The sequence below is a fragment of the Ictalurus furcatus genome, chromosome 19, assembly GCF_023375685.1.
Source record: "Ictalurus furcatus strain D&B chromosome 19, Billie_1.0, whole genome shotgun sequence".
Classification (NCBI taxonomy): Eukaryota; Metazoa; Chordata; class Actinopteri; order Siluriformes; family Ictaluridae; genus Ictalurus; species Ictalurus furcatus.
This window is the reverse complement of record NC_071273.1, coordinates 3932233-3956718: the sequence shown is the minus strand read 5'-3', so window position 1 is coordinate 3956718 and position 24486 is coordinate 3932233. Positions and strand designations below refer to the sequence as shown.

Below are 24486 nucleotides of genomic sequence, written 5' to 3'. Positions count from 1 at the left end.
TTATCAAACACTCATCATTTCTTTGTATTCTTTTATTTATTCTGAATTTATTTGGACAGTTTTGGCTACACTTGCGATCATGGCACTCTGCTGTTTCATTTGTGTGCTTAACTCCTTGTGTCGCTCGTCGGCTTTGGCATCAAGTAGTTGGATCGTCCCGAGGATTGTCAAGATGGATTTACTCTCCAGCTCAGGAAGGTTTTTTTTTCCCCCCCCCCCACTTTGTGATTTACACTGCATAGGTGGATTAGACTCAGTACTGCGGTCTCTTTTGTTTGAGGCCTCAGAGATTTCCATTGTATAGCAGTGCTCCATATTTCTTTCTTTCTTTTTTTTTTTGTCAAACGGATTTGTTTAACAAACCTCAATTTTTTTTAATTTATTTTAAGGTTCCTCCAATGCCGCATATGCTCGACTGATCTTGTAGTAGGTAGAGATGGGGATTAAACTGTCAGAATTGATAATATTTGTCAAGTTCATTTTTTTTTCTTCTGCATATGAATTTGTTGGTAAGACTATAAAATAATTATTTAGCTTAATGGTTATGTATTAGCTTCCATCAAAACCGATACAATTTCCATTAAAAACATTTGAATTTGAAGGCAGTGAATGAAAGTCAGTCCTATATGGGTTTTAAAGTAAACAAATTCGCTTGCTGTCCATAAAGGCTCAAGAATTGCATATCCACCCCTGACCAAAGGAGTGAGATATGTTAGAAATAAAGATGGAGTTCAGGTTGAAGAATTGTCATGGGAGACAGGTAAGCAGCCGCTCATGTATTCTTGAGTTGTGATTGAAAGGATTAACCAATCAGACTCTTGACCATGGTCATTGGGACATACTCGCTGCGTTCTAGAACATTGCCATGACGAATATCTCAAGGTTATGTCACTGGAGCATTATTTGGTACATCGTTGCAACGGATATGGTTCGGTCCGGTTAAATTTCACAAAGTAACCGTTTTAGCTGGGTTTAGGTCAGGGCTCGCACTTTATGTCGCCTTTAGATTATTAATAAAGGAACTGATTTCATTGCCTGTTTCTGTTGTAAATTCTTAAACAATTAGCAAATTAGTAAACCAAATGACAAGCCTGTTAAAAGTTGGCTAGCTAACTAAAGTTCATTAGATGGAAATGTGTAACACTTGCTCCAGGTATTAGATAGTGTTGTGGAATCTTCTTCAGCAAAAAGCACTCTAAGAGTCTCGGTGTCTTGATGTCAAAAGATAGACTTTATTTATTCAAACATCAAAGCTGAACTGGTCTTCAGATCAACACCTTGCTTATCCTAGATACATGCCTTTATACAATTCTAGAACTCTGATCTCGTGTTTCCTTTTTTTAATTTTATTTATTCAGTTTGTGCAGAAGTTTGTAGTCTTATCTCTGAGAGCTCCAGAGCCAGGGTGCTGTAAACATTCTGCCACTTTGCGTAATATTCATATTTTTAGGTCTTTTCTCTTCATAAACACACATATAGTGGGGGAAATAAAATAAAATATTGAACGCATCAACATTTTATTCAGTAAATATATTTCCACTGAGGTTATTAACATTCAGTTTTCACGAGACATCAGTATTAGCGCAGTAAATCTGAAATATTCACAACATTAACATCCAGAAATAAAGTTATGTGTAATAAAGAGGAATGACACAGGAAAAAAGTATGCAACACGCTAACTGAAATTTATTTAATACTTAGTGGAGAATCCTTTGTTTGTAATGACAGTTTCAAGATGCTTCCTGTATGAAGAAATTAATGGGCCGCAGTATTCAGGTGTGATTTTTGCCCATTATTCTACACATATTGTCTTTAATCTTGTTCAATTGTATTCAAGTCAGGTGATTGACTGGGCCATTCTAACACCTTGATTTTTTTTTCTCTGAAACCAATTGAGAGTTTCCTTTGCTGTATGCTTTGGATTGTTGTCCTGTCTCATCTTCATCATCCTGGTGGATGGCAGCAGATTCTTCTCAAGAATCTCCCGGTAAAGGGCTCCATTCATTGTTCCTTCAATTATATGAAGTCTGCCAGTACCATGCGATGAAAAACTGCCCCACACCATGATGCTTCCACCTCCAAACTTCACTGTTGGTATAGTGATTTAAGGGTGATGTGCAGTGCCATTTCTTCTCCAGATATGGTGTGTAGTATGACAGCCAAAAAGTTCAATTCTGCTCTCGTCTGACCAGACTACACTCTCCCAGTATTTCATAGGCTTGTCCAAATGAGTTGTAGCAAATTTTAAACGAGCTTCGACATGCCTTTTCTTTAATAATGGAGTCTTGCGGGTGAGCGTGAGCAGTGGACTGCATTGCCTATTGTTTTCTCTGTGACGATGTTACCTGATGCCTCCAAGTGTTCCTGGAGCTCTTTCCGAGTGGTCCTTGGCTCTTGGGCTACTCTTCTGACTATTCTTCTGACTCCCTGGTCAGAAATTTTGAGAGGAGCTCCTGTGCGTGGCCGGTTGATGACAGAGTGATGTTGCTTCCACTTGTGGATAATGGACCCAATGGTGCTCACTGGAAGATTCTGAAGTTCTGAAATACGTCTGTATCTGATTCCATCAATACGTTTCACAACAATAAGGTTGCAAAGGTCTTGGGAGAGCTCTTTGCTTTTACCCATCATGAGATGTTTCTTGTGTGACACCTTGGTAATGAAAAGCCTTTATATAGACCATCAATTTACTAACCCAGCTGATATTAATTTGCATAGATCGGGGGTATAATTACTTTCTAACTACTCATGGATTTCAGCTGGTTCCTAGCCTTACCTTGCCTTGGAGAACTTTTTTTAGTGTGCTCAATATTTTTTTCCTTTGTCATTCCACATTATTACACATAACTTATGGACTTTAATGTTGTGAATTCTTTCTATTTATGGATTTCTTGAGTTAATACTGATGTCTGGTGAAAATTTCATGTGAATAGCCTCATTGGAAATATATTTACTGAAAAAAATGTTGATGCATTCAATATTGATTTCCCCCACTGTAAGTGTTAATAAAAAGAAACAGCTGGAGCAACTAATTAGGTTAATTGGCAACAGGTCAGAAACATGATTGCCTCTCTCAGATACTCTTTTTTTATACCCAGAGTCTTTCAGAAGTAAAGATGGGATGGAATGTGGATGGAAGCACACGTTGCTCTAAAATCTGTATGTACCTTTCAGCACTGATGGTGCCTTGGCAGATGTGCAAGCTAATGCACCCCATACCATCAGAGATGCAGGCTATTGAACTGAATGCTGATTAAAAGCGAAATGGTCCCTCTCCTCTTTAGTCCTCATTAGTTTAGTCTGTGGTTTCCAAAAAGACTTTCAAATTTCAATTCGTCTGACCACAGAACAGTTTTCCACTTTGCTTCAGTCCGTTTTAAATGAGCTTTAGCCCAGAGAAGATGGCAACATTTCTTGATCATGTACACATATGGCTTCTTTACATGATGGAGCTTTAACCAGCATTTGCGAACTGTGTTCACATACAGTGAGTTTTGGAGGTGTTTCTGAGCCCATGCAGTGATTTCCATTACAGAATCATGCCTGTTTTTAATGCAGTGCTGCCTGAGGGCCCAAAGATTATGGGCAGGCAATATTGATTTTCATCTTTGTCCCTTGTACACAGAGAATTCTCCAGATTCTCAGAATCTTTTGATGGTATTATGTACTGTAGTTGATGAGATATTCATAGTCTTCGCAATTTTACGTTGAGGAACATTATTCTGAAATTGTTCCACAAATTGTACAGTATCTCCCAAAAGTGAGTACACCCCTCCCATTTTTGTAAATATTTGATTATATCTTTTAATGTGACAGCACTGAAGAAATGACACTTTGCTACAATGTAAAGTAGTGAGTATACAGCTTGTGTAACAGTGTACACTGCTGTACCCTCAAAAAAACTCAACACACAGCCATTAATGTCTAAACCGCTGGCAACAAAAGTGAGTACACCCCTAAGTGAAAATGTCCAAATTGGGCTCAAAGTGTCAATATTTTGTGTGGCCACCATTATTTTTCAGCACTGCCTTAACCCTCTTGGGCATGGAGTTCACCAGAGCTTCACAGGTTGCCATTGGAGTCCTCTTCCACTCCTCCATGATGACATCACGGAGCTGGTGGATGTTGGAGACCTTGTGCTTCTCCACCTTCCGTTTGAGGATGCCCCACAGATGCTCAATAGGGTTTAGGTCTGGAGACATGCTTGGCCAGTCCATCACCTTCACCCTCAGCTTCTTTAGCACGGCAGTGGTCATCTTGGAGGTGTGTTTGGGGTCATTATCATGCTGGAATACTGCCCTGCGGCCCAGTCTCCGAAGGGAGGGGATCATGCTCTGCTTCAGTATGTCACAGTACATGTTGGCATTCATGGTTCCCTCAGTGAACTGTAGCTCCCCAGTGCCGGCAGCACTCATGCAGCCCCAGACCATGACACTTCCACCACCATGCTTGACTGTAGGCAATACACACTTGTCTTTGCACTCATCACCTGGTTGCCGCCACACACGCTTGACACCATCTGAACCAAATAAGTTTATCTTGGTCTCATCAGACCACAGGACATGGTTCTAGTAATCTGCTTGTCTCCAGCAAACTGTTTGCGGGATTTCTTGTGCATCATCTTTAGAAGAGGCTTCCTTCTGGGACGACAGCCATGCAGACCAATTTGATGCAGTGTGTGGCGTATAGTCTGAGCACTGACAGGCTGACACCCCACCCCTTCAATCTCTGCAGCAATGCTGGCAGCACTCATACGTCTATTTCCCAAAGACAACCTCTGGATATGACGTTGAGCACCTGCACTCAACTTCTTTGGTCGACCATGTTGTGAGTGGAACCTGTCCTGTTAAACCGCTGCATGGTCTTGGCCACCGTGCTGCAGCTCACTGTCAGGGTGCTGGCAGTCTTCTTATAGCCTAGCCCATCTTTATGTATAGTAACAATTCTTTTTTTCAGATCTTCAGAGAGTTCTTTGCCATGAGGTGCCATGTTGAACTTCAAGTACCAGTATGAGGGAGTGTGAGAGCGATGACAACAAATTTAACACACCTGCTCCCCATTCACCCCTGAGACCTTGTAACACTAACAAGTCACATGATACAGGGGAGGGAAAATGGCTAATTAGGCCCAATTTGGACATATTCACTTAGGGGTGTACTCACTTTTGTGAGATACTGTAGATGCAGTTTATCGCAGATTGGTGAACCTCTGCCCATCTTTACTTCTGAAAGACTCTCAAAGATACTCTTTTTATACCCAATCATGTTTCTGACCTGTTGCCAATTAACCTCCAGCTATTTCTTTTTAGTAACACTTACTTTTGCAGCCTTTTGTTGAACCCGCCCTAACTTTTTTGAGATGTGTTGCAGCCATCAAATTCAAAATTACCTGTTTTTTCCTTACAATGGTACATTTACTCAGTTTAAAGTTTAAACATTTGATGTTTTCTTTGTTTTATTGTGAATGACACATGGATTTATGAGATTTGCAAATCATTGCATTCTGTTTTTATTTACATTTTACAGTGTCCCAACTTTTTTGGAATTGGGGATGTACATGAAACTCCGCAAAATCCTGTACAGAATGTCTATATCACACAAACCTAGCGACCACCATACAAGTCCCCAGGGATGCAGTGTTATTGGAATTTTAAGAATCATGCATGTGGCATGAGCTATAACTTCACACTTTCACATTGGGTGGTCAAGCTGTATTACAGTATTGTAGGAGATGTTTCCAGAAACAATCACATAAACACATGAGGACAAAATCTAAAATTATTTAAGCATCTTGTATAATTTTATTGTGTTTTTCAGATGTACCACTGCTCAGATTGTGGGAAGAGTTTTAATAAAAGTCGTCATCACGAGTGCACTCACACAGGAGAGAAGCCGTATCACTGTGAACTGTGTGGGAAGAGTTTTACTGTTCAGAGTTCTCTCCAACGACATGAGCGCATTCACACAGGTGAAAAGCCGTATCACTGCTCCCAGTGTGGGAAGAGTTTTAGTGTTCAGAGTACTTTGCAAATCCACGAGCACATTCACACAGGTGAAAAGCCATATCATTGTGGACAGTGTGAGAAGAGTTTTACTTGCCAGCGTAATCTCCGACAACACGAGCGCATTCACACAGGAGAGAAACCGTATCATTGTGGACAGTGTGGGAAGAGTTTTACTTGCCAGCCTAATCTTCAACGTCATAAGCGCATTCACACAGGACAGAAGCCGTATCATTGTGGACAGTGTGGGAAGAGTTTTACTTGTCAGCGTAATCTCCAACGTCATAAGCGCATTCACACAGGAGAGAAGCCGTATTACTGTGGACAGTGTGGGAATAGATTTACTTGCCAGCGTAATCTCCAACAGCATGAGCGCATCCACACAGGAGAGAAGCCGTATTACTGTGGACAGTGTGGGAATAGATTTACTTGCCAGCGTAATCTCCAGCAACATGAGCGCATTCACACAGGAGAGAAGCCGTATCACTGTGAACTGTGTGGGAAAAGTTTTACTTGCCAGCGTTATCTCCAACAGCATGAGCGCGTTCACACAGGAGAGAAGCCCTATCACTGTGGACAGTGTGGGAAGAGTTTTATTTGCCAGAGTAATCTTCAAAGACATGAGCGCATTCACACAGGAGAGAAGCCTTATTACTGTTCACAGTGTGGGAAGAGTTTTACCCAACAGTGTACTCTTCAACAACATGAGCACATTCACACAGGACAGAAGCCATACTTCTGTGGACAGTGTGGGAAGAGTTTCATTCGTCAGAGTCAACTCCAACGACACGAGCGCATTCACACAGGACAAAAGCCGTACTTCTGTGGACAATGTGGGCGGAGCTATACTAATTCAAGTTCATTAAGGACACATAAGTGCTCTAAAATAAAGCCATCAGATTTTAACATGTGAATTTGTCAATTTAAGATACATGTTTTTAACTTAATTTTTTATTGGGAGGTAAAGAGACATTCAGGCATAAAACTATAATATTATATTATTTGTCATGGACTGTAGTATTCTTCTGCATGGGACTTTATTGCTTTACTCTCTGGGTTTTAGCAAAATTCATGATTTTGTTATTGTCCTGTTTTTACCCAGACGCTACAATACCAAGCATGGAATATAAATATTTAACCAATGGGCATGCCCATTTTAATCGACCAATCCAGACCTCTGAGTGAGACACATGACTTCTCCCTCTAATATAACACTTTTCATTTTAAATAATTTTTAAATTTGAATTTGCTAAAATTTGCTTTTTTAAATGTTGCGTTATGCATACTATCAAACTGGAAACCTTTCCAAGCCAACAGAAGATTTGAAGCAATAGTTTTTGTTACTCCATCTTTGCAGCATCCATTTAATTATAGCTAACTACAATGTATGGCCAAAAGTATGGGGATGCCTGACGACCACACACATATATGCCTTTTGAACATCTGATGGAACGGCATCCAATCCATGGTCCCTTGAGCCCAGTGTTCCTGATATAGTTTTCAGCTTTACTGCAACCCTGACCAGGATAACACAGTTACACAGTAAGATCAATGAATGGATTTTTGTTGTATTTATGTTCCTATAAGAAGTAAGAAAATGTTTGTATGACCTACAAGTCTTAGAATTTTTACTGCCGGATCACTATCACAGTCGTGAATATACAGTGAATGAAGCATTGAGAGAGTACATTACCAGGGGTCTGGGTTTGATGACTCCTTCATGTTAGTAAATCACATGTTTAATAATACACCAAGTTTATACTTTCCTTATTAATCAACAAAAATTCTCCATAATGCAAAACTTAAATGGGTTTTCTCATTGTTGTGTAATTTCCTTTGAAAATGTGAAATGTTATATTTATAAATCTTCAGATGCTTTGCTTTGATACTCACAGATTAGCTCATGTATATTAATCATCCTTCAGCTTTCTTCAACTTGAATAAAGTTTACATGTGGGATATTTTATGAGTTTAATATTCGAATTACATTACTACCAGTAATTTCATCAAAAGATTTTGAATGATGCTATTAATATGCTGGGCAAAAGTCCACTAAAAGGATTCTAGTATAACAAGCTAAATATTTCAGATATCACAGAATAAATCTGACGCACTGCCTCACAGCATTGCCATATTCTTAGGTTTAATCCAGACCAAATGATTCTAATAGTATTTAAATATGGAGACACAGATAAGAAACTACAAAACACTGATGCTGTGTTGGCAGGTTAGACATTCAGCAAAGATGATCAGGAAACTGGATCGATCTTCACACAATCTCTTTTATTCACTTTGAGTGTCTTTATATCACCAACAGAAAAATCAAAATGTCTACACCTGTCTACAGAGTATATAAAGGACCCACCCAGATCACAGCAGGAAAAAAGAAAGAGACCATTGCATAGGAATAGATAAGGAAGGACCACATGCACTCATGACTCAACAAAAGGAGAAAACATATAGGCCCTTTAGTGCTATGACGCCATTGAAGACGTCTGCGTCTGAGATGACGACTGAGAAAGCAGACCAAGGAATAGATAAGCGGGAAATATACTGCTGCATTAAATAATAAGCCCATTAGAGAGACATAACTGAAAAAGGTGTGCAAAATTGTGATAAAGACACACCCGAATGTAAATGTATGCCTGGATTATATATAAGAAACATTGTAAATGATAGTTCATTGATGCTAGCTACACCTGTGCGAAGCGTGTATCCCTGGTCCAGTATCTGGTTTGTTTTCTGACTGCTAAATAAACCTGCTTCATCTGAATCCAGCCTTTGTGAGATCTGCTGTGTTATTTCTCCAAAAAGACAAGTCAGATCATAATTTAAATTTGTGAGCTAGTAGGGCCAGTGCCAGTTGATGAAGCCAAAATTTCCTGCAACACAACTGTAACACTGGACTTCCAATCCATACAATAGAGAAGCATGTGACACACACACAGCTCACCTGTTTGAAATGCATCTGTTACAATATAACACAGTGCCTCAAAAGCATTCTGTTGGGCCCCAAATGCAACCCTATAAGTGCTTAAAATATGATCTTTGCCAATAAAAATAAATAAATAATAAACATTTTTCTTTTTTTCTTTTTTCTTTTTTTTTTTTTTTAACATTATAAGAGCCATTAAGTCAGGAAGTGCAAATAGTAAAATATCACAAAGCAAAGCAGTACTAGGTGTAGCTATTAATATTGTGAGAATAATGCTGGTTCAACTTAAATAAGCCACACTCAGGACTCAAACCCCACATGAGAGAACAGACCACAAATCTAAGAAAAAATAGGTTTACCAAAAAAGAGCTAAAAATTTAGATGAGTTCCTACTTGCTTGGTCATACCATCACAATGTTACACAATCACAACTGTGACATCCATCCATCTGTCTTCTATACTGCTTAATCCTTTTCAGGGTCCCACAGAAACCTGGAGCCTATCCCAGGGAGCATCGGGCACAAGGCAGGATACACCCTGGACAGGGCACACAGACACACACATTCACACACTACAGACATTTTGGACATGCCAATCAGCCTACCATGCATGTCTGGACTGGGGGAGGAAACCCGGAGTACCAGGAGGAAACCCCCCGCAGAACATGCAAAACATGCAAACTCCGCACACACAGGGCCATGGTGGGAATTGAACCCCCAACCCTGGAGGTGTGGGCAAACGTGCTAACCACTAAGCCACCATGTGCCCAAATGTGACAATAGTCACAGTAAATAATTAATTATTAGTTAATTCAGTAAATAATTAACAACATAAAATTACCATAAACCATAAAAGGGCCATATTGACTTTGGTCAGTGACATTAATGAAAAAAGAATGCAATGCAAATTTGAACAGTTTTCACCCCATATGCTATATAAGTTTATTATTTATAATATTAAGCTTTCTGTGTGCGGGTGTATGAAATAACACAAAAATAGCTTCCAACATCCAGTGGTGGAACTAGAGTTTTATACATACATAATTATGCATACATAATTATAAATAAGAATACATAACTTCTGGCAAAATTGCTGTATATGGAGCCATATGTTCCAAACTCCTTCAGCCTTTTTATTTATTTATTTATTTACTTTATTTTTGCTTTGTTTCCCTGATGCGGTATGTAGAATCTGGAAGTAGTATGCTTTGTCAATGAGTGCAGAGTAAAACTCCTTCAAACATTAACATCTTGAAAACCTTGAAACTTTGACAGTGTATATCAGCATTTATTTTGGGATCAGTCCACATTGAATTTAAAACTATATTAGAAAATGTATTATTTGAGTTTACTAATTATGAAAGAGAACTGGAACATGAATATTTTATTTGTAGTTTATTTTACTGGAAAGGTATTATGTAAATATAAAATCCCTTTTTATCATTTTGAAAAAAACATGTGAAATGTAAACATTAATTACTTAAACAAGAAAGCTATTAAAATATACATTATACATTAAAATATACAAAAAATAATATTTTTATTATGTTATGTACTTCAGGCTTCATTCCTTCCTTTATGTATTTATTTGTATTTATGTAGTAATTTATTTCTTATGTATGTATTTGTAGCTTTCCCTGGTGCCAATTTGACATTGTTTACATTGATATCTATATGTTCGCCTGACTGATCTTTCCATTATTAAATCTTTTTTTAATTCAGAACCAAATCCAGAAGATTAACCCTTCCAGAAAGTAAGCCACAATCTTTATTTATAGTACATTTCAAACTTGTTGAACAAAAAGACCAAAGACCTGACTGCTATTCCTTTTTAGTTTGGTTGAATTTGGCTCAATTTCATGCCTCCTAACTGTCAGGGGGGAGGTTTTTAAACACCTGGATTTTCTCTTTTTTTCCCAACCTAGCTGCAAACATTCTGCAACTTTGTACAGAATTTGCCTCTTAGTCCATTGCCATAAATAGTTACAATTGCCATAAAGCGTTACCATTGCCACAAAGTGTTACCATTGCCACAGCCATATCTCCCTGCAGTTTTTGCCTGGCTTCCCATTGAAGCTAAGCAGGGTTGAGCCTGGCCAGTACCTGGATGGGAGATTTCCAGGGGAAAACTAAGGTTGTTGCTGGAAGTGGTATTAGGGAGGCCAGCAGGGGGTGCTCACCCTGTGGCCCCCGTGTGGGGCCTAATGCCCCAGTATAGTGATACTGAGGTCCTGACTCTCTGTGGTCATTAAAAATCCGAAAATGTCCATTGGCCCTTCTCTGTCATAGTCCCCTAATAATTTCCATACCTGAATTGGCTACATCACTCTCTCCTCTCCACTAATAGCTGGTTTGTGGTGGGCATTCTGGCACGCTTATGGCTGTAGTCGCATCATCCAGGATGGTACGCTGGTGTGTTTTGCTGCCGCTTCTGTTACCGTTTTGTTTTGTTTGTTTTCATTTGTTATTTAAGTCATATTGTTTTAAATAACTGCAAGTTTTTTAAGTTATATTGTTTTAGTGCCGTTACGATTGCGATGTGGTGGTGCCATTTTATATACTTTGGACTGTTGTTTTTATTTCTGTGTTCAACCTGGAATAACCTGCAGCGTGCAGCGCAGAATCAACACCTCGGTCCGGCTACGTGTGAGGATTTTACGACTTTGTCCTTGCAGTGCGCTTCGGAGTATCAACGCTTTGGCCTTGTGAGTGTGCACTCAATGCCCATGGCCTTAAGGTACACTACATGCCAGCTTCTGAATTTAAAACAGAGCTCTTATTGTCTAGCCAAAGACTCTTACAAACTATGTCGAGATGCTGGCTTGCTACGTTCTAAACTATATATCCATTGGGGTTTGAGGTGCAATTTTGCTGTCTCATTCTCTCCTGACATCTGTTGATAACTGTTGACGTAAGACCAACAAACTGCTCCATACTGGTGTTGATTACAGTAATTTAATATCAGTTCCCCGCATGGAGATTAAACCACTGTCGTCTCTGCTTCAGAGCCTGGCTTATGCCGCATTATTCAATGCGCGGTCCGTGAATAACAAGGTGCTGTTTTATCGGATTTTCTTGCAGATAAAAAGCTGGACTTTTTGTTTTTAACTGAAACCTGGCATAAAGAAAATGATGGCCTCCTGTTCAACCAGATCACTCCAACGGGCTTTGGTGTACTTGACCTCCCGAGGCTATCTGCCAGAGGCAGAGGCAGGTTTACAACCTGAAGTTCAAAATAAGCTCTGTGTCCGTTCTCCAGTTTTCATCATTTGAATGTGTGACCTTGAGTATTTCTGCTCCTATATCTACCATCATTGCTACAGTCTATAAACCACCTAAGGCTAACACATGCAGCTTTTATGTCAGAGTTTGCTGACTTCCTGTCAATGTTGAGAATGAAGTTTGACAGAATTCTAATTGTGGGAGATTTTAACATTCATGTGAACCGGAGTGACTCTGTGGCGGCTAAGGAATTTCTGTCGTTACTTGATTGTTTTAACTTCACACAGTTTGTAACTGACCTGAGTCATAGCAAGGGCCATACACTGGATCTTGTGATTGCAAATGGCTTGTTTGTATCGCAGTTTTCATCTGTTTACATTGGACTGTCAGATCATTCTGCTGTCTTTTTTAATCAGGAACTGTATCATCCAAGTGAGCCTACCATCCGAACAGTAACCTTCCGTAACTGGAAGTCTATTGATCAGACAGTTTTCTCCAATTCGGTTGTTTCCACCTTATGCGATCTGCATCCATCATCGCTGGAGGAGAAAGTTCTGCAGTTAAATTTTGCTCCCCTAAGGTCACGTAAGGTCACATTCACCGGCTCTGCTCCCTGGTATAATGACAATCTGCGCTCTAGAAAGGCTGCTTGTCAGAAAATAGAGAGCAAATGGCGACTTACCGGCTTGAATGTCTACTATCAAGCATGGAAGGATCTTCTGGATGATTACCGAGCAATAATGGAGACTGAAAGATCATCTTACTTCTCTCAGGCTATTGTAAACAATCAAAATAATCCCAGACGCTTGTTCCAGACCATAAACAGATTGCTTCAAGTTAATACTGTTACCACCCTGCCTGTTTCTCAGCAGCTATGTAATTATTTTCTTCAGTTTTTTAATTCTAAGATTGATAATGTTCGAAAAGAAATTTCTGTTACACCTGGCTCTGACTCTTCACTCCTTCATCCATCTGGGTTCACTGGTGTTTCTTTCACTCATTTCTCACTGCTTGATTCTGAGGCTTTCACAGGGGAGGTATCCAGCATGAAATCAACCACTGGCTTGCTTGATCCAATTCCCACAAAAGTATTTAAATCGTGCTTCAGTGTTTGGTGCCCTACTATCCTCAGCATTATAAATGAATCATTGGAGACTGGGGTCATTCCAGCAGTACTAAAGACTGCTGCTGTTACACCTGTACCAAAGAAAGAAAATGTTGCCTTGGATGATTTTAACAAGTTCATCCCATCTCAAATTTTCCGTTTTTGCCAAAATGCTTAAGCATGTTGTTACCTCTCAATTGTGTTATCATCTTACAATGAATAACTTTTTGAACCCCTTCAGTCAGGTTTTCGTAAATTTCACAGTACTGAAATGGCGTTGGTCAAAGTTACCAATGACTTGTTGATGGCCTCTGATTCTGGAGTACTTCCATTCTTATTTTTCTTGATCTTAAATCTGCTTTTGATACTGTGGATCATGGTCTTTTACTTACCTGGCTTGAAAGTGTTTTTGGTGTGTCTGGGACAGTTTTAAACTGGTTTAAATCCTATTTTACTGACCGTTCCGAGTTTATTTCTATGGGTGGTTACAGGTCCAACACTAGCTCTGTACTCACTGGTGTTCCTCAGGGTTCAGTTTTAGGCCCTCTACTCTTCAATATTTATCTATCTCCTCTCTATCTATCTCTTGGGCATCTGCTGCGATCTCCCAGCCTCCGTTATCACTTTTATGCTGACGATACCCAAATCTACATTCACTCAAAATCTGGTGAAAACCTTGATGTTTGTTTTCTTTCTGAATATATTTCTGAGATAAAAGCATGGATGAATAATAACTTTCTATGCCTGAATAGCGGGAAAACCGAAGTTATGCTTATAGGTTCCTGTCATCAAATTCTCAAAGCTGGTCCACTGTCTCTGTTTGTTGATGTCTCTGTTCTAGCGACTCAAAGTAAATTGAGGAACCTTGGAGTAATTTTTGATACCAGCCTAACATTTGATTCTTTTGTTCAGAGCACTGTTAAAGCATCCTTTTTTCACCTCAGAAATATAGCTAGACTGCATCCAATGCTAAACTTCTCTCTGGCTGAAAAGCTGATAAACTCATTTGTTGTCACTCAGTTGGATTACTGTAACGCCGTTTTAGCCAGAGTTTCTAAATCCACAATCAACAAATTGCAATATGTACAAAATTCTGCTGCCAGGATCCTGATGGGGACCAGGAAATGTGGACATATGTGAAATGTTTTGGAGTCCTTGCACTGGCTCCCAGTCAGGTTCCGTGTCGATTTTAAGAGCACTATGTTGACATTCAAGGCATTACACGGCTTGGCTCCTCATTAGTTATTTGTTTTTATTAATCCCTTACACCCCAAATCACAGACTGGTTTGTTAGCTAGACGCCCACATTACTGTCAGCCTCTTACGAGAACTAAATTGACAAATGTCCTCGGATTTACACCAAAACACATCCCCCACCACTAGAGAGCCCCACAGACCATGTCCATGAAGGACAACAGTTGTCAATGCTTTATATTCCAAAACATTTTTGGTGGATTCTGATGACTAAGTCGCAGTTTTTAAAATTTTAGATGTCTTAGATGGCTGTCCAGCTCATGTTCTCTGGAGTGGCCTGCAACTGGAGTGGCATATAAATCGCCTAGAAATGTGGGCTGTGTTTCTAGTACTGAAATTCTTTCTTTCCAAATTGAGAGGTCACCGTGAGTTAGTTGTGACAGACAACACAGTGGTGGTTTCACATTTCAACCACTATGGAGGATTATGTTCGCACCCCCTATTCAGGCAGGTGCAACTAATTCTTCACTGGCAGAGGGAAAGTTTTTGTCAGTGAGTGCAATGTACATTCTGGGCAGCTGGAATGTGGGGGTAGACATCCTTCTGAGGCCCAGGGATTGGAGGCTCCATCCACAAGTGGTGGAGTCCATATTGCGGAGGTTTGGCCAAGCGGAAGTGGATGTGTTATCATCCGAGGAGACAACACACTGCCTGCTGTGGTTTGCCCTCACTCCTCCCACACCAATGGCGCTGGACGGCGTGGTGCACGTGGCCAAGGTCACATCGGAACATTTTCCCGTGATTGCTCTGCTCCCACAAGTTCTAGCGAGACCGCCAAGACTGTCTATGTCTGCTGCTAGTAGCACCTTACTGGCCAGCTCGAATATGGTTTTCAGAGATAATATCCCTGCTGGCCGGCACTCCTTGAGAGATTCCCATCCACAAGGATGTACTGTCTCAAGACAGAGGGCTGATTTATCACCACTCTCTGTACTTACGTCCACTGCTGCGGCCAGTGGCGTAAGTTTGAGCAGCTGTTGGTCTGCTCTGGCGGCGACAGTAGAGGTGATGCTATGTTGTAGCAGAGCATCTCTAATTGGAAAGTGGAAGAAATCTCTATTGCTTATGAGGCGCGTGGTCTCACTACACCTCTGGGCATAAAGGGCTCATTCCACTAGGGGTGTCACCTCCTCAAAGGCTTTGCCCAAAGAGGGGTACCTTTACAGGATGTATGTGCTGCGGCATGGTGGTCTACACCACACACACTATTCGAATTTACAGCCTGGATATACATTCCACCCCGGTCTTGAGTGTCTGCATTGACCATCGGGCTCCGACCTTTTTGAACCGGCTGAACCCTCTGTATGGCGGAGTGGGTATTCTCGTTCCCACAGCGTTGAGCTAACGCAACATGGAGTTCCCTTTGAAAGGGAACGTCTGGGGTAACCCTGTTCCCTGAGAAGGCAACGAGATGTTGTGTAACTTTGTCATACTGGGACGTGCCTGTGAATTGCGTCTTCGCGTCAGATAATAGAGGCTGATGGCACGGTTCACAGGTGTTGTTTTTATATCACGCGACGCACTTAATTGCCACGTCACCTGATCACGGCAGGCCTATAAATGGGCACGACGTTACACAAACTTTAGATACTGGTCACGCCCGAGGGCGCTTCCCACAACGTTGAGCTAAGGCAATGTCTCATTCCCTGCTCAGGGAACAGAGTTACATGTGTAACCCATACATTTTGTGTTGGATTTAGTTTTTCTTTTGTGTTGTCATTTTGTACTGCTGTTGATCTTTTCTCTTTCGGATTTAGATTTGCTCACTTTCTCCCAAATCGACATCAGGTCACATATGAACTCCTGAATCTGTGAATGAAAAGAATTTAACAAATAAGTTTTTATGTCATTGCTTTCAGCAATACAAATATCATGCTTAATAAGCATATGTATTATGTAATATTTTCTACCATTCACTTTTGGGACATATTTTGACATATATGTGTGGCATTTATACCCTCCTTCCCTTGTGTCACATATGGCTTCTCGTGACTTACGCACTTCAAGTCTTATAAAGCAGTTGATCAGTGTGTTTTAAAACCAGTATTCAAACATAATCTAAGGATCCACCACCAATAATAATAATAATAATAATCACTCACCAAATTAAGTACCCGTTTTTTGGCCTCTTCCAGTTGGCTCCACAGCATGCAGATCCTGGCCTAGTGATTCACTCGTGTGAGGTAGTACTCTTGCCTAACTTATACCAAATCAACACGGGATTTCAACTCCTCTTCATGCTTCCTGTCTACAGAAGCCATCAGCTCCTTCTGTATATACCCCCGTGCCTCATAGTGTTCAATCAGTTCATGTGGCTCCTGAAACTGAGAGCAATGTTCGTAAATTGGTCTGCACTACAGAACCCAATGGGTGGTGCGGGTAATCGGTCCGCGCTGTGCTGTTCTTCTGAGTAGCTATGTATGGACCAGCTTTCATGTTGTTTGGCTTCCCATATTACACAGTTGCATTGATTGCAGTGTAATTGTAGGATAACTCAGATATGTTCATAATGCAATCAACACATTTTACAGCATTTCATTTTACATGTTTCATCCACACTCATGGTTTTATTAATGCACAATAATATTAATGAGTTATGACTAACCTCCTTGCTTTCCTTCACCACTGCATCTAAATATTCAGCATAGATGCAGTTGGTCTCATTTTGCTTCCTCAGCTGCTCCTGCTGTGTGATTAAATTGTGATTAATTCTTTGAGGTACTCCTGCTTCTTCTTAATCAGTTCTCTGTTGCATCTTGCTTTCCTCTCTGCATAACACCATTGCTCCTCATTGTACTGTGTACAGAAAGTGCTATAGTTATATTAGATAAACAGTTTTAATCCCATTTTTAAAGAAAAGCACAGTTGGGGCAGCTCAGTGGTTCACATTTCTTATTAATAAAGTTTGTGAGTTCAAATCCCAGGTCTGTCAGAGACACTGTTGGACCCCTGAGTAAGGCCCTTTGGCTGTCAACGGGATTCTACCCCACTTTTAGAGGTGGGAAGTAAAAGAACGATGATGCCGTTACTGGTTTTTACGTATCTGCACCTTACTTACTTTAATCTAAACTCCTTTTCCTAATTTTAACAGATGTGACACCAAGAATGAGTTCCATCACTGTAATCTATCTGCTGTGACGTACACTTTGTGTTTATTTATCACTGCAGACTGTACTCTGACAGCTCGCTGTTAACATTCCATTAGTCTGGATAAAGTCTTCATGAGTAAATGTAAATGTATATGAATATATACCTTTAGGAAGCTGTCAGTTTGTAGGTGGTGCTGCAGCTGCTGTTCTTTTTCCTTCAGCCGCTCCTTACGCTCGTGCAGTGCATGCTGAAACGACTCAAATCCCTGCACAGAATCAGTGGAAAATCAGAGGAGGGGCAGGAAAAACAGTGTAAAATGCAATGTTACAAAAATACGTACAGTTCATCGAGGGAACCATGAATGCCAACATGTACTATGACATACCCTTCAGAGACTGGGCCGCAGGGCAGTATTCTAGCATGATAACGACCTCAAACACATCTCCAAGACGACCACTGCCTTGCTAAAGAAGCTAAAGGTGAAGGTGATGGACTGACCATGCATGTTTCCAGACCTAAACCCTATTGAGCATCTGTGGGGCATCCTCAAACGGAAGGTGGAGGAGCACAAGGTCTCTAACATCCACCAGCTCCATAATGTTGAGTGGAGGAGGACTCCAGTGGTAACCTGTGAAGCTCTGGTGAACTCCATGTCCAAGAGGGTTAAGACAGTGCTGGAAAATAATGGTGGCCACACAAAATATTGACACTTTAGGCCCAATTTGGACATTTTCACTTAGTGAAAGTTCATGTTTGGATGTTTGTGTACAGACCATATTTAATAACATAAATATAAACTTGTTTAGGTGTTTTTATAGAGATTTCACTCCACACTGTTAGAATATCAACTTTGTGGCCAAAAGGTAAGAACAGAGAGCTTAGCAACAACCGGCAGCTAAACACTAAACACTAATACTTAAATACTTAAGCACTAAAACACTCACACTTTCAAAACTACTGTAATCTACTGAGGGAAAAGATACAGAAAATAATGACTGTATTATACCATTGGGTGTTAAATGATCAGGTATTTTGTACAGCTGTGTGTTATTATTATATAATATATAATATAGTGTATATTAGCTGTGTGTCTGATTCTGGATTGCCAGATCCTCACAGCCAAAGCAGCCCAAATACTTTCTGCTTAAGAATAGGACACAATATACTAAATAGTACACTTCATATTATAGGAAAACATCCATCTGGATTGTGTGAGCATTGTCAAATACCAGAGACTGTAGAACATGTGCTTGTTACCTGTAGGAAATATGAAATACAGAGGATGGACATGGTAAGGAACCTGATCTGCTTTCTAATAAAAACTGGACTAATGAGGAGAATACGACATGGGGCTCTGTATAGGAGTTAAATAAGACCAGAAGATGGCAGTAGTGCAACATCAAGTATGCAATCCGAAATTAAAATCCGAAGAAGAAGATGACGTCACTACAGGAAACTCACACACGCTTGTTTGCTGAGCTTCCTTCTCCACACGGGCTTTGAAGCTCTGATCCTCTGTGTAACTTCACTAAAGGTGAGTTCATCTGAAACTTACCATCTGAGATACTCGGTTAACAGGTTAGTGGAGATTCTGGAGTCATGAATCTCTGTGTTTTCCTTCCAGTGTCCTGATTATTTACTCCTCTTATAATGAAATCAGAGTCCAGACCCCGCTCTTTAGGAAAATCTCCACAGACTCCTGCTGCTACTGGCTCAGAGGTAAAGTTTAGTCACGGGTCTGATTTATCTTTTCATTTTTAAACTCTGACAACTTGTTTATAATTAAGTAACCATGACAACACTATATACAACAAGCAGAAAACGTCAGAGCAAGCAGCGCGCGTTCTGATGACGTCATCCGTTAGTCTCTTTTCGTCAATGTGATATTACTTTATGACAACGTTGTTAGTTTACCACGTCTTGGTAAGGTTTATTATTATATATAATCTTGGCTAACGGTCCAGAAACGTCGTGGCCACGTCCTCAAAAAAACTCTCTCACTAGTCTCATTGAGAACGATGTGAAGACGTGTTTTTATTGTTTGTTATTTATTGGTTGATTCAGTGTTTACAATACAACAAAACTTATTCATGAACTCTTTTACATAACAGACTGAGGACACAATAATATTTGCATAATTCAAAATAAAAGTAGACATGGAAAGAAAAATAAAGGAAACAAATAAAAAATAAGAGAATATATGTAGGGGTTTGTTATGAGTTTTATCTTGTCTAACATTGAAAACAGGTTTCTGGCTTGGGGAATAGTCATTATTTTAAGTGAGTCCACATATATAAAAAGTTATTTTTTGAAAATGTTTGGTTGAGGTGGTGCTTTTATGTATCTACACTTATGGATAAAAAAAATTGACTGATTATTTATCAGAAAAGAGATTTTTTTTTTTGTCAAGTAAGAGTGTATAACACTTTAATCTTTTGTTTCAACCAGTTGTACACATCAGTCCAAAAACCTTGAACAGATTTGCAATAAAAAAAAAAAATGTTCATTGTTTCTATATCAGAATTACAGAATAAACATTAATTTGAGATTTCCATGTTAAATTTAACTCTTAGAAATTCTTTAGTGGGATATATTTCATTTATAATTTTAAAGTGCACTTCTTTGAATTTGGGGGATATGGAATAAGAAATATATTTCCTCCTTATTTCACATCTGACTTTTCTGTTGTGATGATTAAGAATGTAAGTTCGTCTTACAGGACTCGGATAGCATTCTTGTACGAGACATTTCCTCAGAAATGTATTAGTGCAGTGTTTATCTATAAAATGAACTTGGTTTATCCTAGGCTCATGAATCTTTGGACTTGTCTCTGTGTATTTTACATGTTCTCTTATTAATCTAATCATTGGTAAAGGGATACGTTTAATAATTGTTATAAATCCTTTGAGGGCTTTTTAGTTTAAATTTGAACCCAATACACACACACCAGAATATATATTATTCATTTAGGACTGTAGTTTAATTCTGTGTTTAATTTCTTCATACAGGAAGCGTCTTGAAGCTGTCATTACAAACAAAGGCTTCTCCACTAAGTATTAAATAAATTTCAGTTAGTGTGTTCATTACTTTTTTTTTTTACTTTTAATATACCTTTTAATACTCCTTTAAATTTCCAGATTTCTTGAGTTAATACTGATGTCTGGTGAAAATTTCATATGAATAGCCTCATTGGAAATATATTTACTTAAAAAAATGTTGATGCATTCAGTATTGATTTCCCCCACTGTAAGTGTTACTAAAAAGAAACAGCTGGAGCAACTAATCAGGTTAATTGGCAACAGGTCAGTAACATGATTGGGTATAAAAAGAGTATCTGAGAGAGGCAGAGTCTTTCAAAAGTAAAGATGGGATGGAATCACATTTTGCTCTAAAACCTGTATATACCTTTCAGCACTGATGGTGCCATTGCAGATGTGCAAGATGCCCATAGGCACTAATGCACCCACATACCATCAGAGATGCAGGCTATTGAACTGAGTGCTGATAAAAAGCTAGATGGTCCCTCTCCTCTTTAGTCCTCATTAGTTTAGTCTGTGGTTTCCAAAAATACTTTCAAATTTCAATTCGTCTGACCACTTTGCTTCGGTCCGTTTTAAATGAGCTTTGGCCCAGAGAAGATGGCGACATTTCTGGATCATGTACATATATGGCTTCTTTACATGATGGAGCTTTAACCAGCATTTGCGAACTGTGTTCACATACAGTGAGTTTTGGAGGTGTTTCTGAGCCCATGCAGTGATTTCCATTACAGAATCATGCCTGTTTTTAATGCAGTGCCGCCTGAGGTCCCAAAGATTATGGGCATGCAATATTGATTTTCATCCTTGTCCCTTGTGCACAGAGATTTCTCCAGATTCTCAGAATCTTTTGATGATATTATGTACTGTAGTTGATGAGATATTCATAGTCATCACAATTTCATGTTGAGGAACATTATTCTGAAATTGTTCCACAAATTGTAGATGCAGTTTTTCGCAGATTGGTGAACCTCTGCCCATCTTTACTCCTGAAAGACTCTCAAAGATACTCTTTTTATAGCCAGTCATGTTTCTGACCTGTTGCCCATTAACCTCCAGATATTTCTTTTTAGTAACACTTACTTTTGCAGTTTTTTGTTGAACCCGGCCTAACTTTTTTGAGATGTGTTGCAGCCATCAAATTCAAAAGTATCTTAGTTTTTTTTCTTAAAATGGTACATTTACTCAGTTTAAACATTTGATGTTTTCTAATGTTTTATTGTGAATGACACATGGATGTATGAGATTTGCAAATCATTGCATTCTGTTTTTATTTACATTTTACACAGTGTTCCAGCTTCTTTGGAATTGGGGTTGTACATGAAACTCAGTGAAATCCTGTACAGAATGTCTATATCACACAAACCTAGCGACCACCATACAAGTCCCCAGGGATGCAGTATTCTTGGAATTTTAAGAATCATGCATGTGTCATGAGCTATAACTTCACACCTTCACATTGGGTGGTCAAGCTGTATTACAGTATTGTAGGAGATGTTTCCAGAAACAATCATATAAACACATGAGGACAAAATCTAAAATTATTTAAGCATCTTGTATAATTTTATTGTGTTTTCCAGATGTACCACTGCTCAGATTGTGGGAAGAGTTTTAATAAAAGTCATCATCACGAGTGCATTCACACAGGAGAGAAGCCGTATCACTGTGAACTGTGTGGGAAGAGTTTTACTGTTCAGAGTTCTCTCCAACGACATGAGCGCATTCACACAGGTGAAAAGCCGTATCACTGTGGACAGTGTGAGAAGAGTTTTACTCGTCAGAGTCATCTCCGACAACACGAGCGCATTCACACAGGAGAGAAGCCGTATCATTGTGGACAGTGTGGGAAGAGTTTTACTCATCACAGTACTCTCCAACAACACAAGCACATTCACACAGGAGAGAAGCCATATCAATGTGGACAGTGTGGGAAGAGTTTTACTTACCAGCCTAATCTTCAACGACACAAGCGCATTCACACAGGACAGAAGCGGTATCACTGTGGACAGTGTGGGAAGAGTTTTACTTACCAGCCTAATTTTCAACGACACAAGCGCATTCACACAGGAGAGAAGCCATATTACTGTGAACTGTGTGGGAATAGTTTTGCTTGCCAGCGTAATCTACAAGAGCATGAGCGCATTCACACAGGAGAGAAGCCATATCACTGTGAACTGTGTGGGAAAAGTTTTACTTGCCAGCGTTATCTCCAGCAGCATGAGCGCGTTCACACAGGAGAGAAGCCATATCATTGTGGACAGTGTGGGAAGAGTTTTACTTGCCAGAGTAACCTCCAAATACATGAGCGCATTCACACAGGAGAGAAGCCGTATTACTGCTCGCAGTGTGGGAAGCGTTTTGCCCAACAGCCTAATCTTCAACGACACGAGCGTATTCACACAGGACAAAAACCGTACTTCTGTGGACAGTGTGGGAAGAGTTTCATTCGTCAGAGTCAACTCCAACGACACGAGCGCATTCACACAGGACAAAAGCCGTACTTATGTGGACAATGTGGGCGTAGCTATACTAATTCAAGTTCATTAAGGACACATAAGTGCTCTAAAATAAAGCCATTAGATTTTAACATGTGAATTTGTCAATTTAAGATACATGTTTTTAATTTTAATTTTTTTAAAGGGTGGTAAAGATACATTTAGGCATAAAATTTAATATTTTATTTGTCATGGACTGTAGTATTCTGTTGCATGGGACTTTATTGCTTTACTCTCTGGATTTTAGTAAAATTCATGATATTGTTATTGTCCTGTTTTTACCCAGATGCTACAATACCAAGCATGGAATATAAATATTTAACCAATGGGCATGCCCATTTTAATCGACCAATCCAGACCTCTGAGTGAGACACATGACTTCTCCCTCTAATATAACACTTTTCATTTTAAATAATTTTTAAATTTGAATTTGCTAAAATTTGCTTTTTTAAATGTTGCATTATGCATACTATCGAACTGGAAACCTTTCCAAGCCAACAGAAGATTTGAAGCAATAGTTCTTGTTACTCCATCTTTGCAGCGTCCATTTAATTATAGCTAACTACAATGTATGGCCAAAAGTATGGGGATGCCTGACGACCACACACATATATGCCTTTTGAACATCTGATGGAACGGCATCCAATCCATGGTTCCTTGAGCCCAGATATAGTTTTCAGCTTTACTGCAACCCTGACCAGGATAACACAGTTACACAGTAAGATCAATGAATGGATTGTTGTTGTATATATGTTCCTATAAGAAATAAGAAAATATTTGTATGACCCGAAAGTCTTAGAATTTTTACTGCAGGATCACTATCACAGTCGTGAATATACAGTGAATGAAGCATTGAGAGAGTACATTACCAGGGGTCTGGGTTTGATAACCCCTTCACTTTAGTAAATCACATGTTTAATAATCCACCAAGTTTATACTTTCCTTATTAATCAACAAAAATTCTCCATGATGCAAAACTTAAATGGGTTTTCTCATTGTTGTGTAATTTCCTTTTGAAAATGTGAAATGTTACATTTATAAATCTTCAGATGCTTTGCTTTGATACTCACATATTAGCTCATGTATATTAATCATCCTTCAGGTTCTCCAACTTGAATAAAGTTTACATGTGGGATATTCTATGAGTTTAATAGTTGAATTACATTACTACCATTTATTTCATCAATAGATTTTGAATGATGCTATTATATGCTGGGCAAAAGTCCACTAAAAGGATTCTAGTATAATGGGCTAAATATTTCAGATATCACAGAATAAATCTGACACACTGCCTCACAGCATTGCCATATTCTTAGGTTTAATCCAGACCAAATGATTCTAATAGTA

The 24486-nt window shown here is 39.3% G+C and overlaps 1 protein-coding gene and 1 long non-coding RNA gene across 4 annotated transcripts in view; one reads left to right on the top strand and one right to left on the bottom strand.

Moving 5' to 3' along the window:
- The window catches only part of LOC128622961 (zinc finger protein 883-like), a 37229-nt gene extending 12953 nt beyond the window's left edge, over positions 1 to 24276 (top strand). Inside the window, exons 2-5 of one of the 2 annotated variants that reach the window (XM_053649738.1) lie at positions 1729 to 1987; positions 5817 to 6858; positions 8950 to 8956; positions 22266 to 24276. In XM_053649738.1, coding sequence (XP_053505713.1) covers positions 1913 to 1987; positions 5817 to 6858; positions 8950 to 8956; positions 22266 to 23238 — 2097 coding nt within the window. In that variant the 5' untranslated portion in view covers positions 1729 to 1912 and the 3' untranslated portion in view covers positions 23239 to 24276. Of the gene's footprint in view, positions 1 to 59; positions 1353 to 1728; positions 1988 to 5816; positions 6859 to 8949; positions 8957 to 22265 lie in introns of those variants that run through there. The other variant, XR_008388481.1, reaches the window with a different exon arrangement.
- LOC128622962 (uncharacterized) lies at positions 13890 to 19553 on the bottom strand. 2 transcript variants are annotated; one of them, XR_008388484.1, is made up of 6 exons: positions 19162 to 19553; positions 17992 to 18280; positions 17770 to 17871; positions 17122 to 17328; positions 16619 to 16840; positions 13890 to 16325 (listed from the first exon to the last, which is right to left on the bottom strand). It is a non-coding gene; the product is annotated as an uncharacterized LOC128622962 (long non-coding RNA). The 2 variants fall into 2 exon arrangements; XR_008388483.1 differs by having other exon boundaries at positions 17122 to 17312.
- Positions 24277 to 24486: the final 210 nt, after the last annotated feature.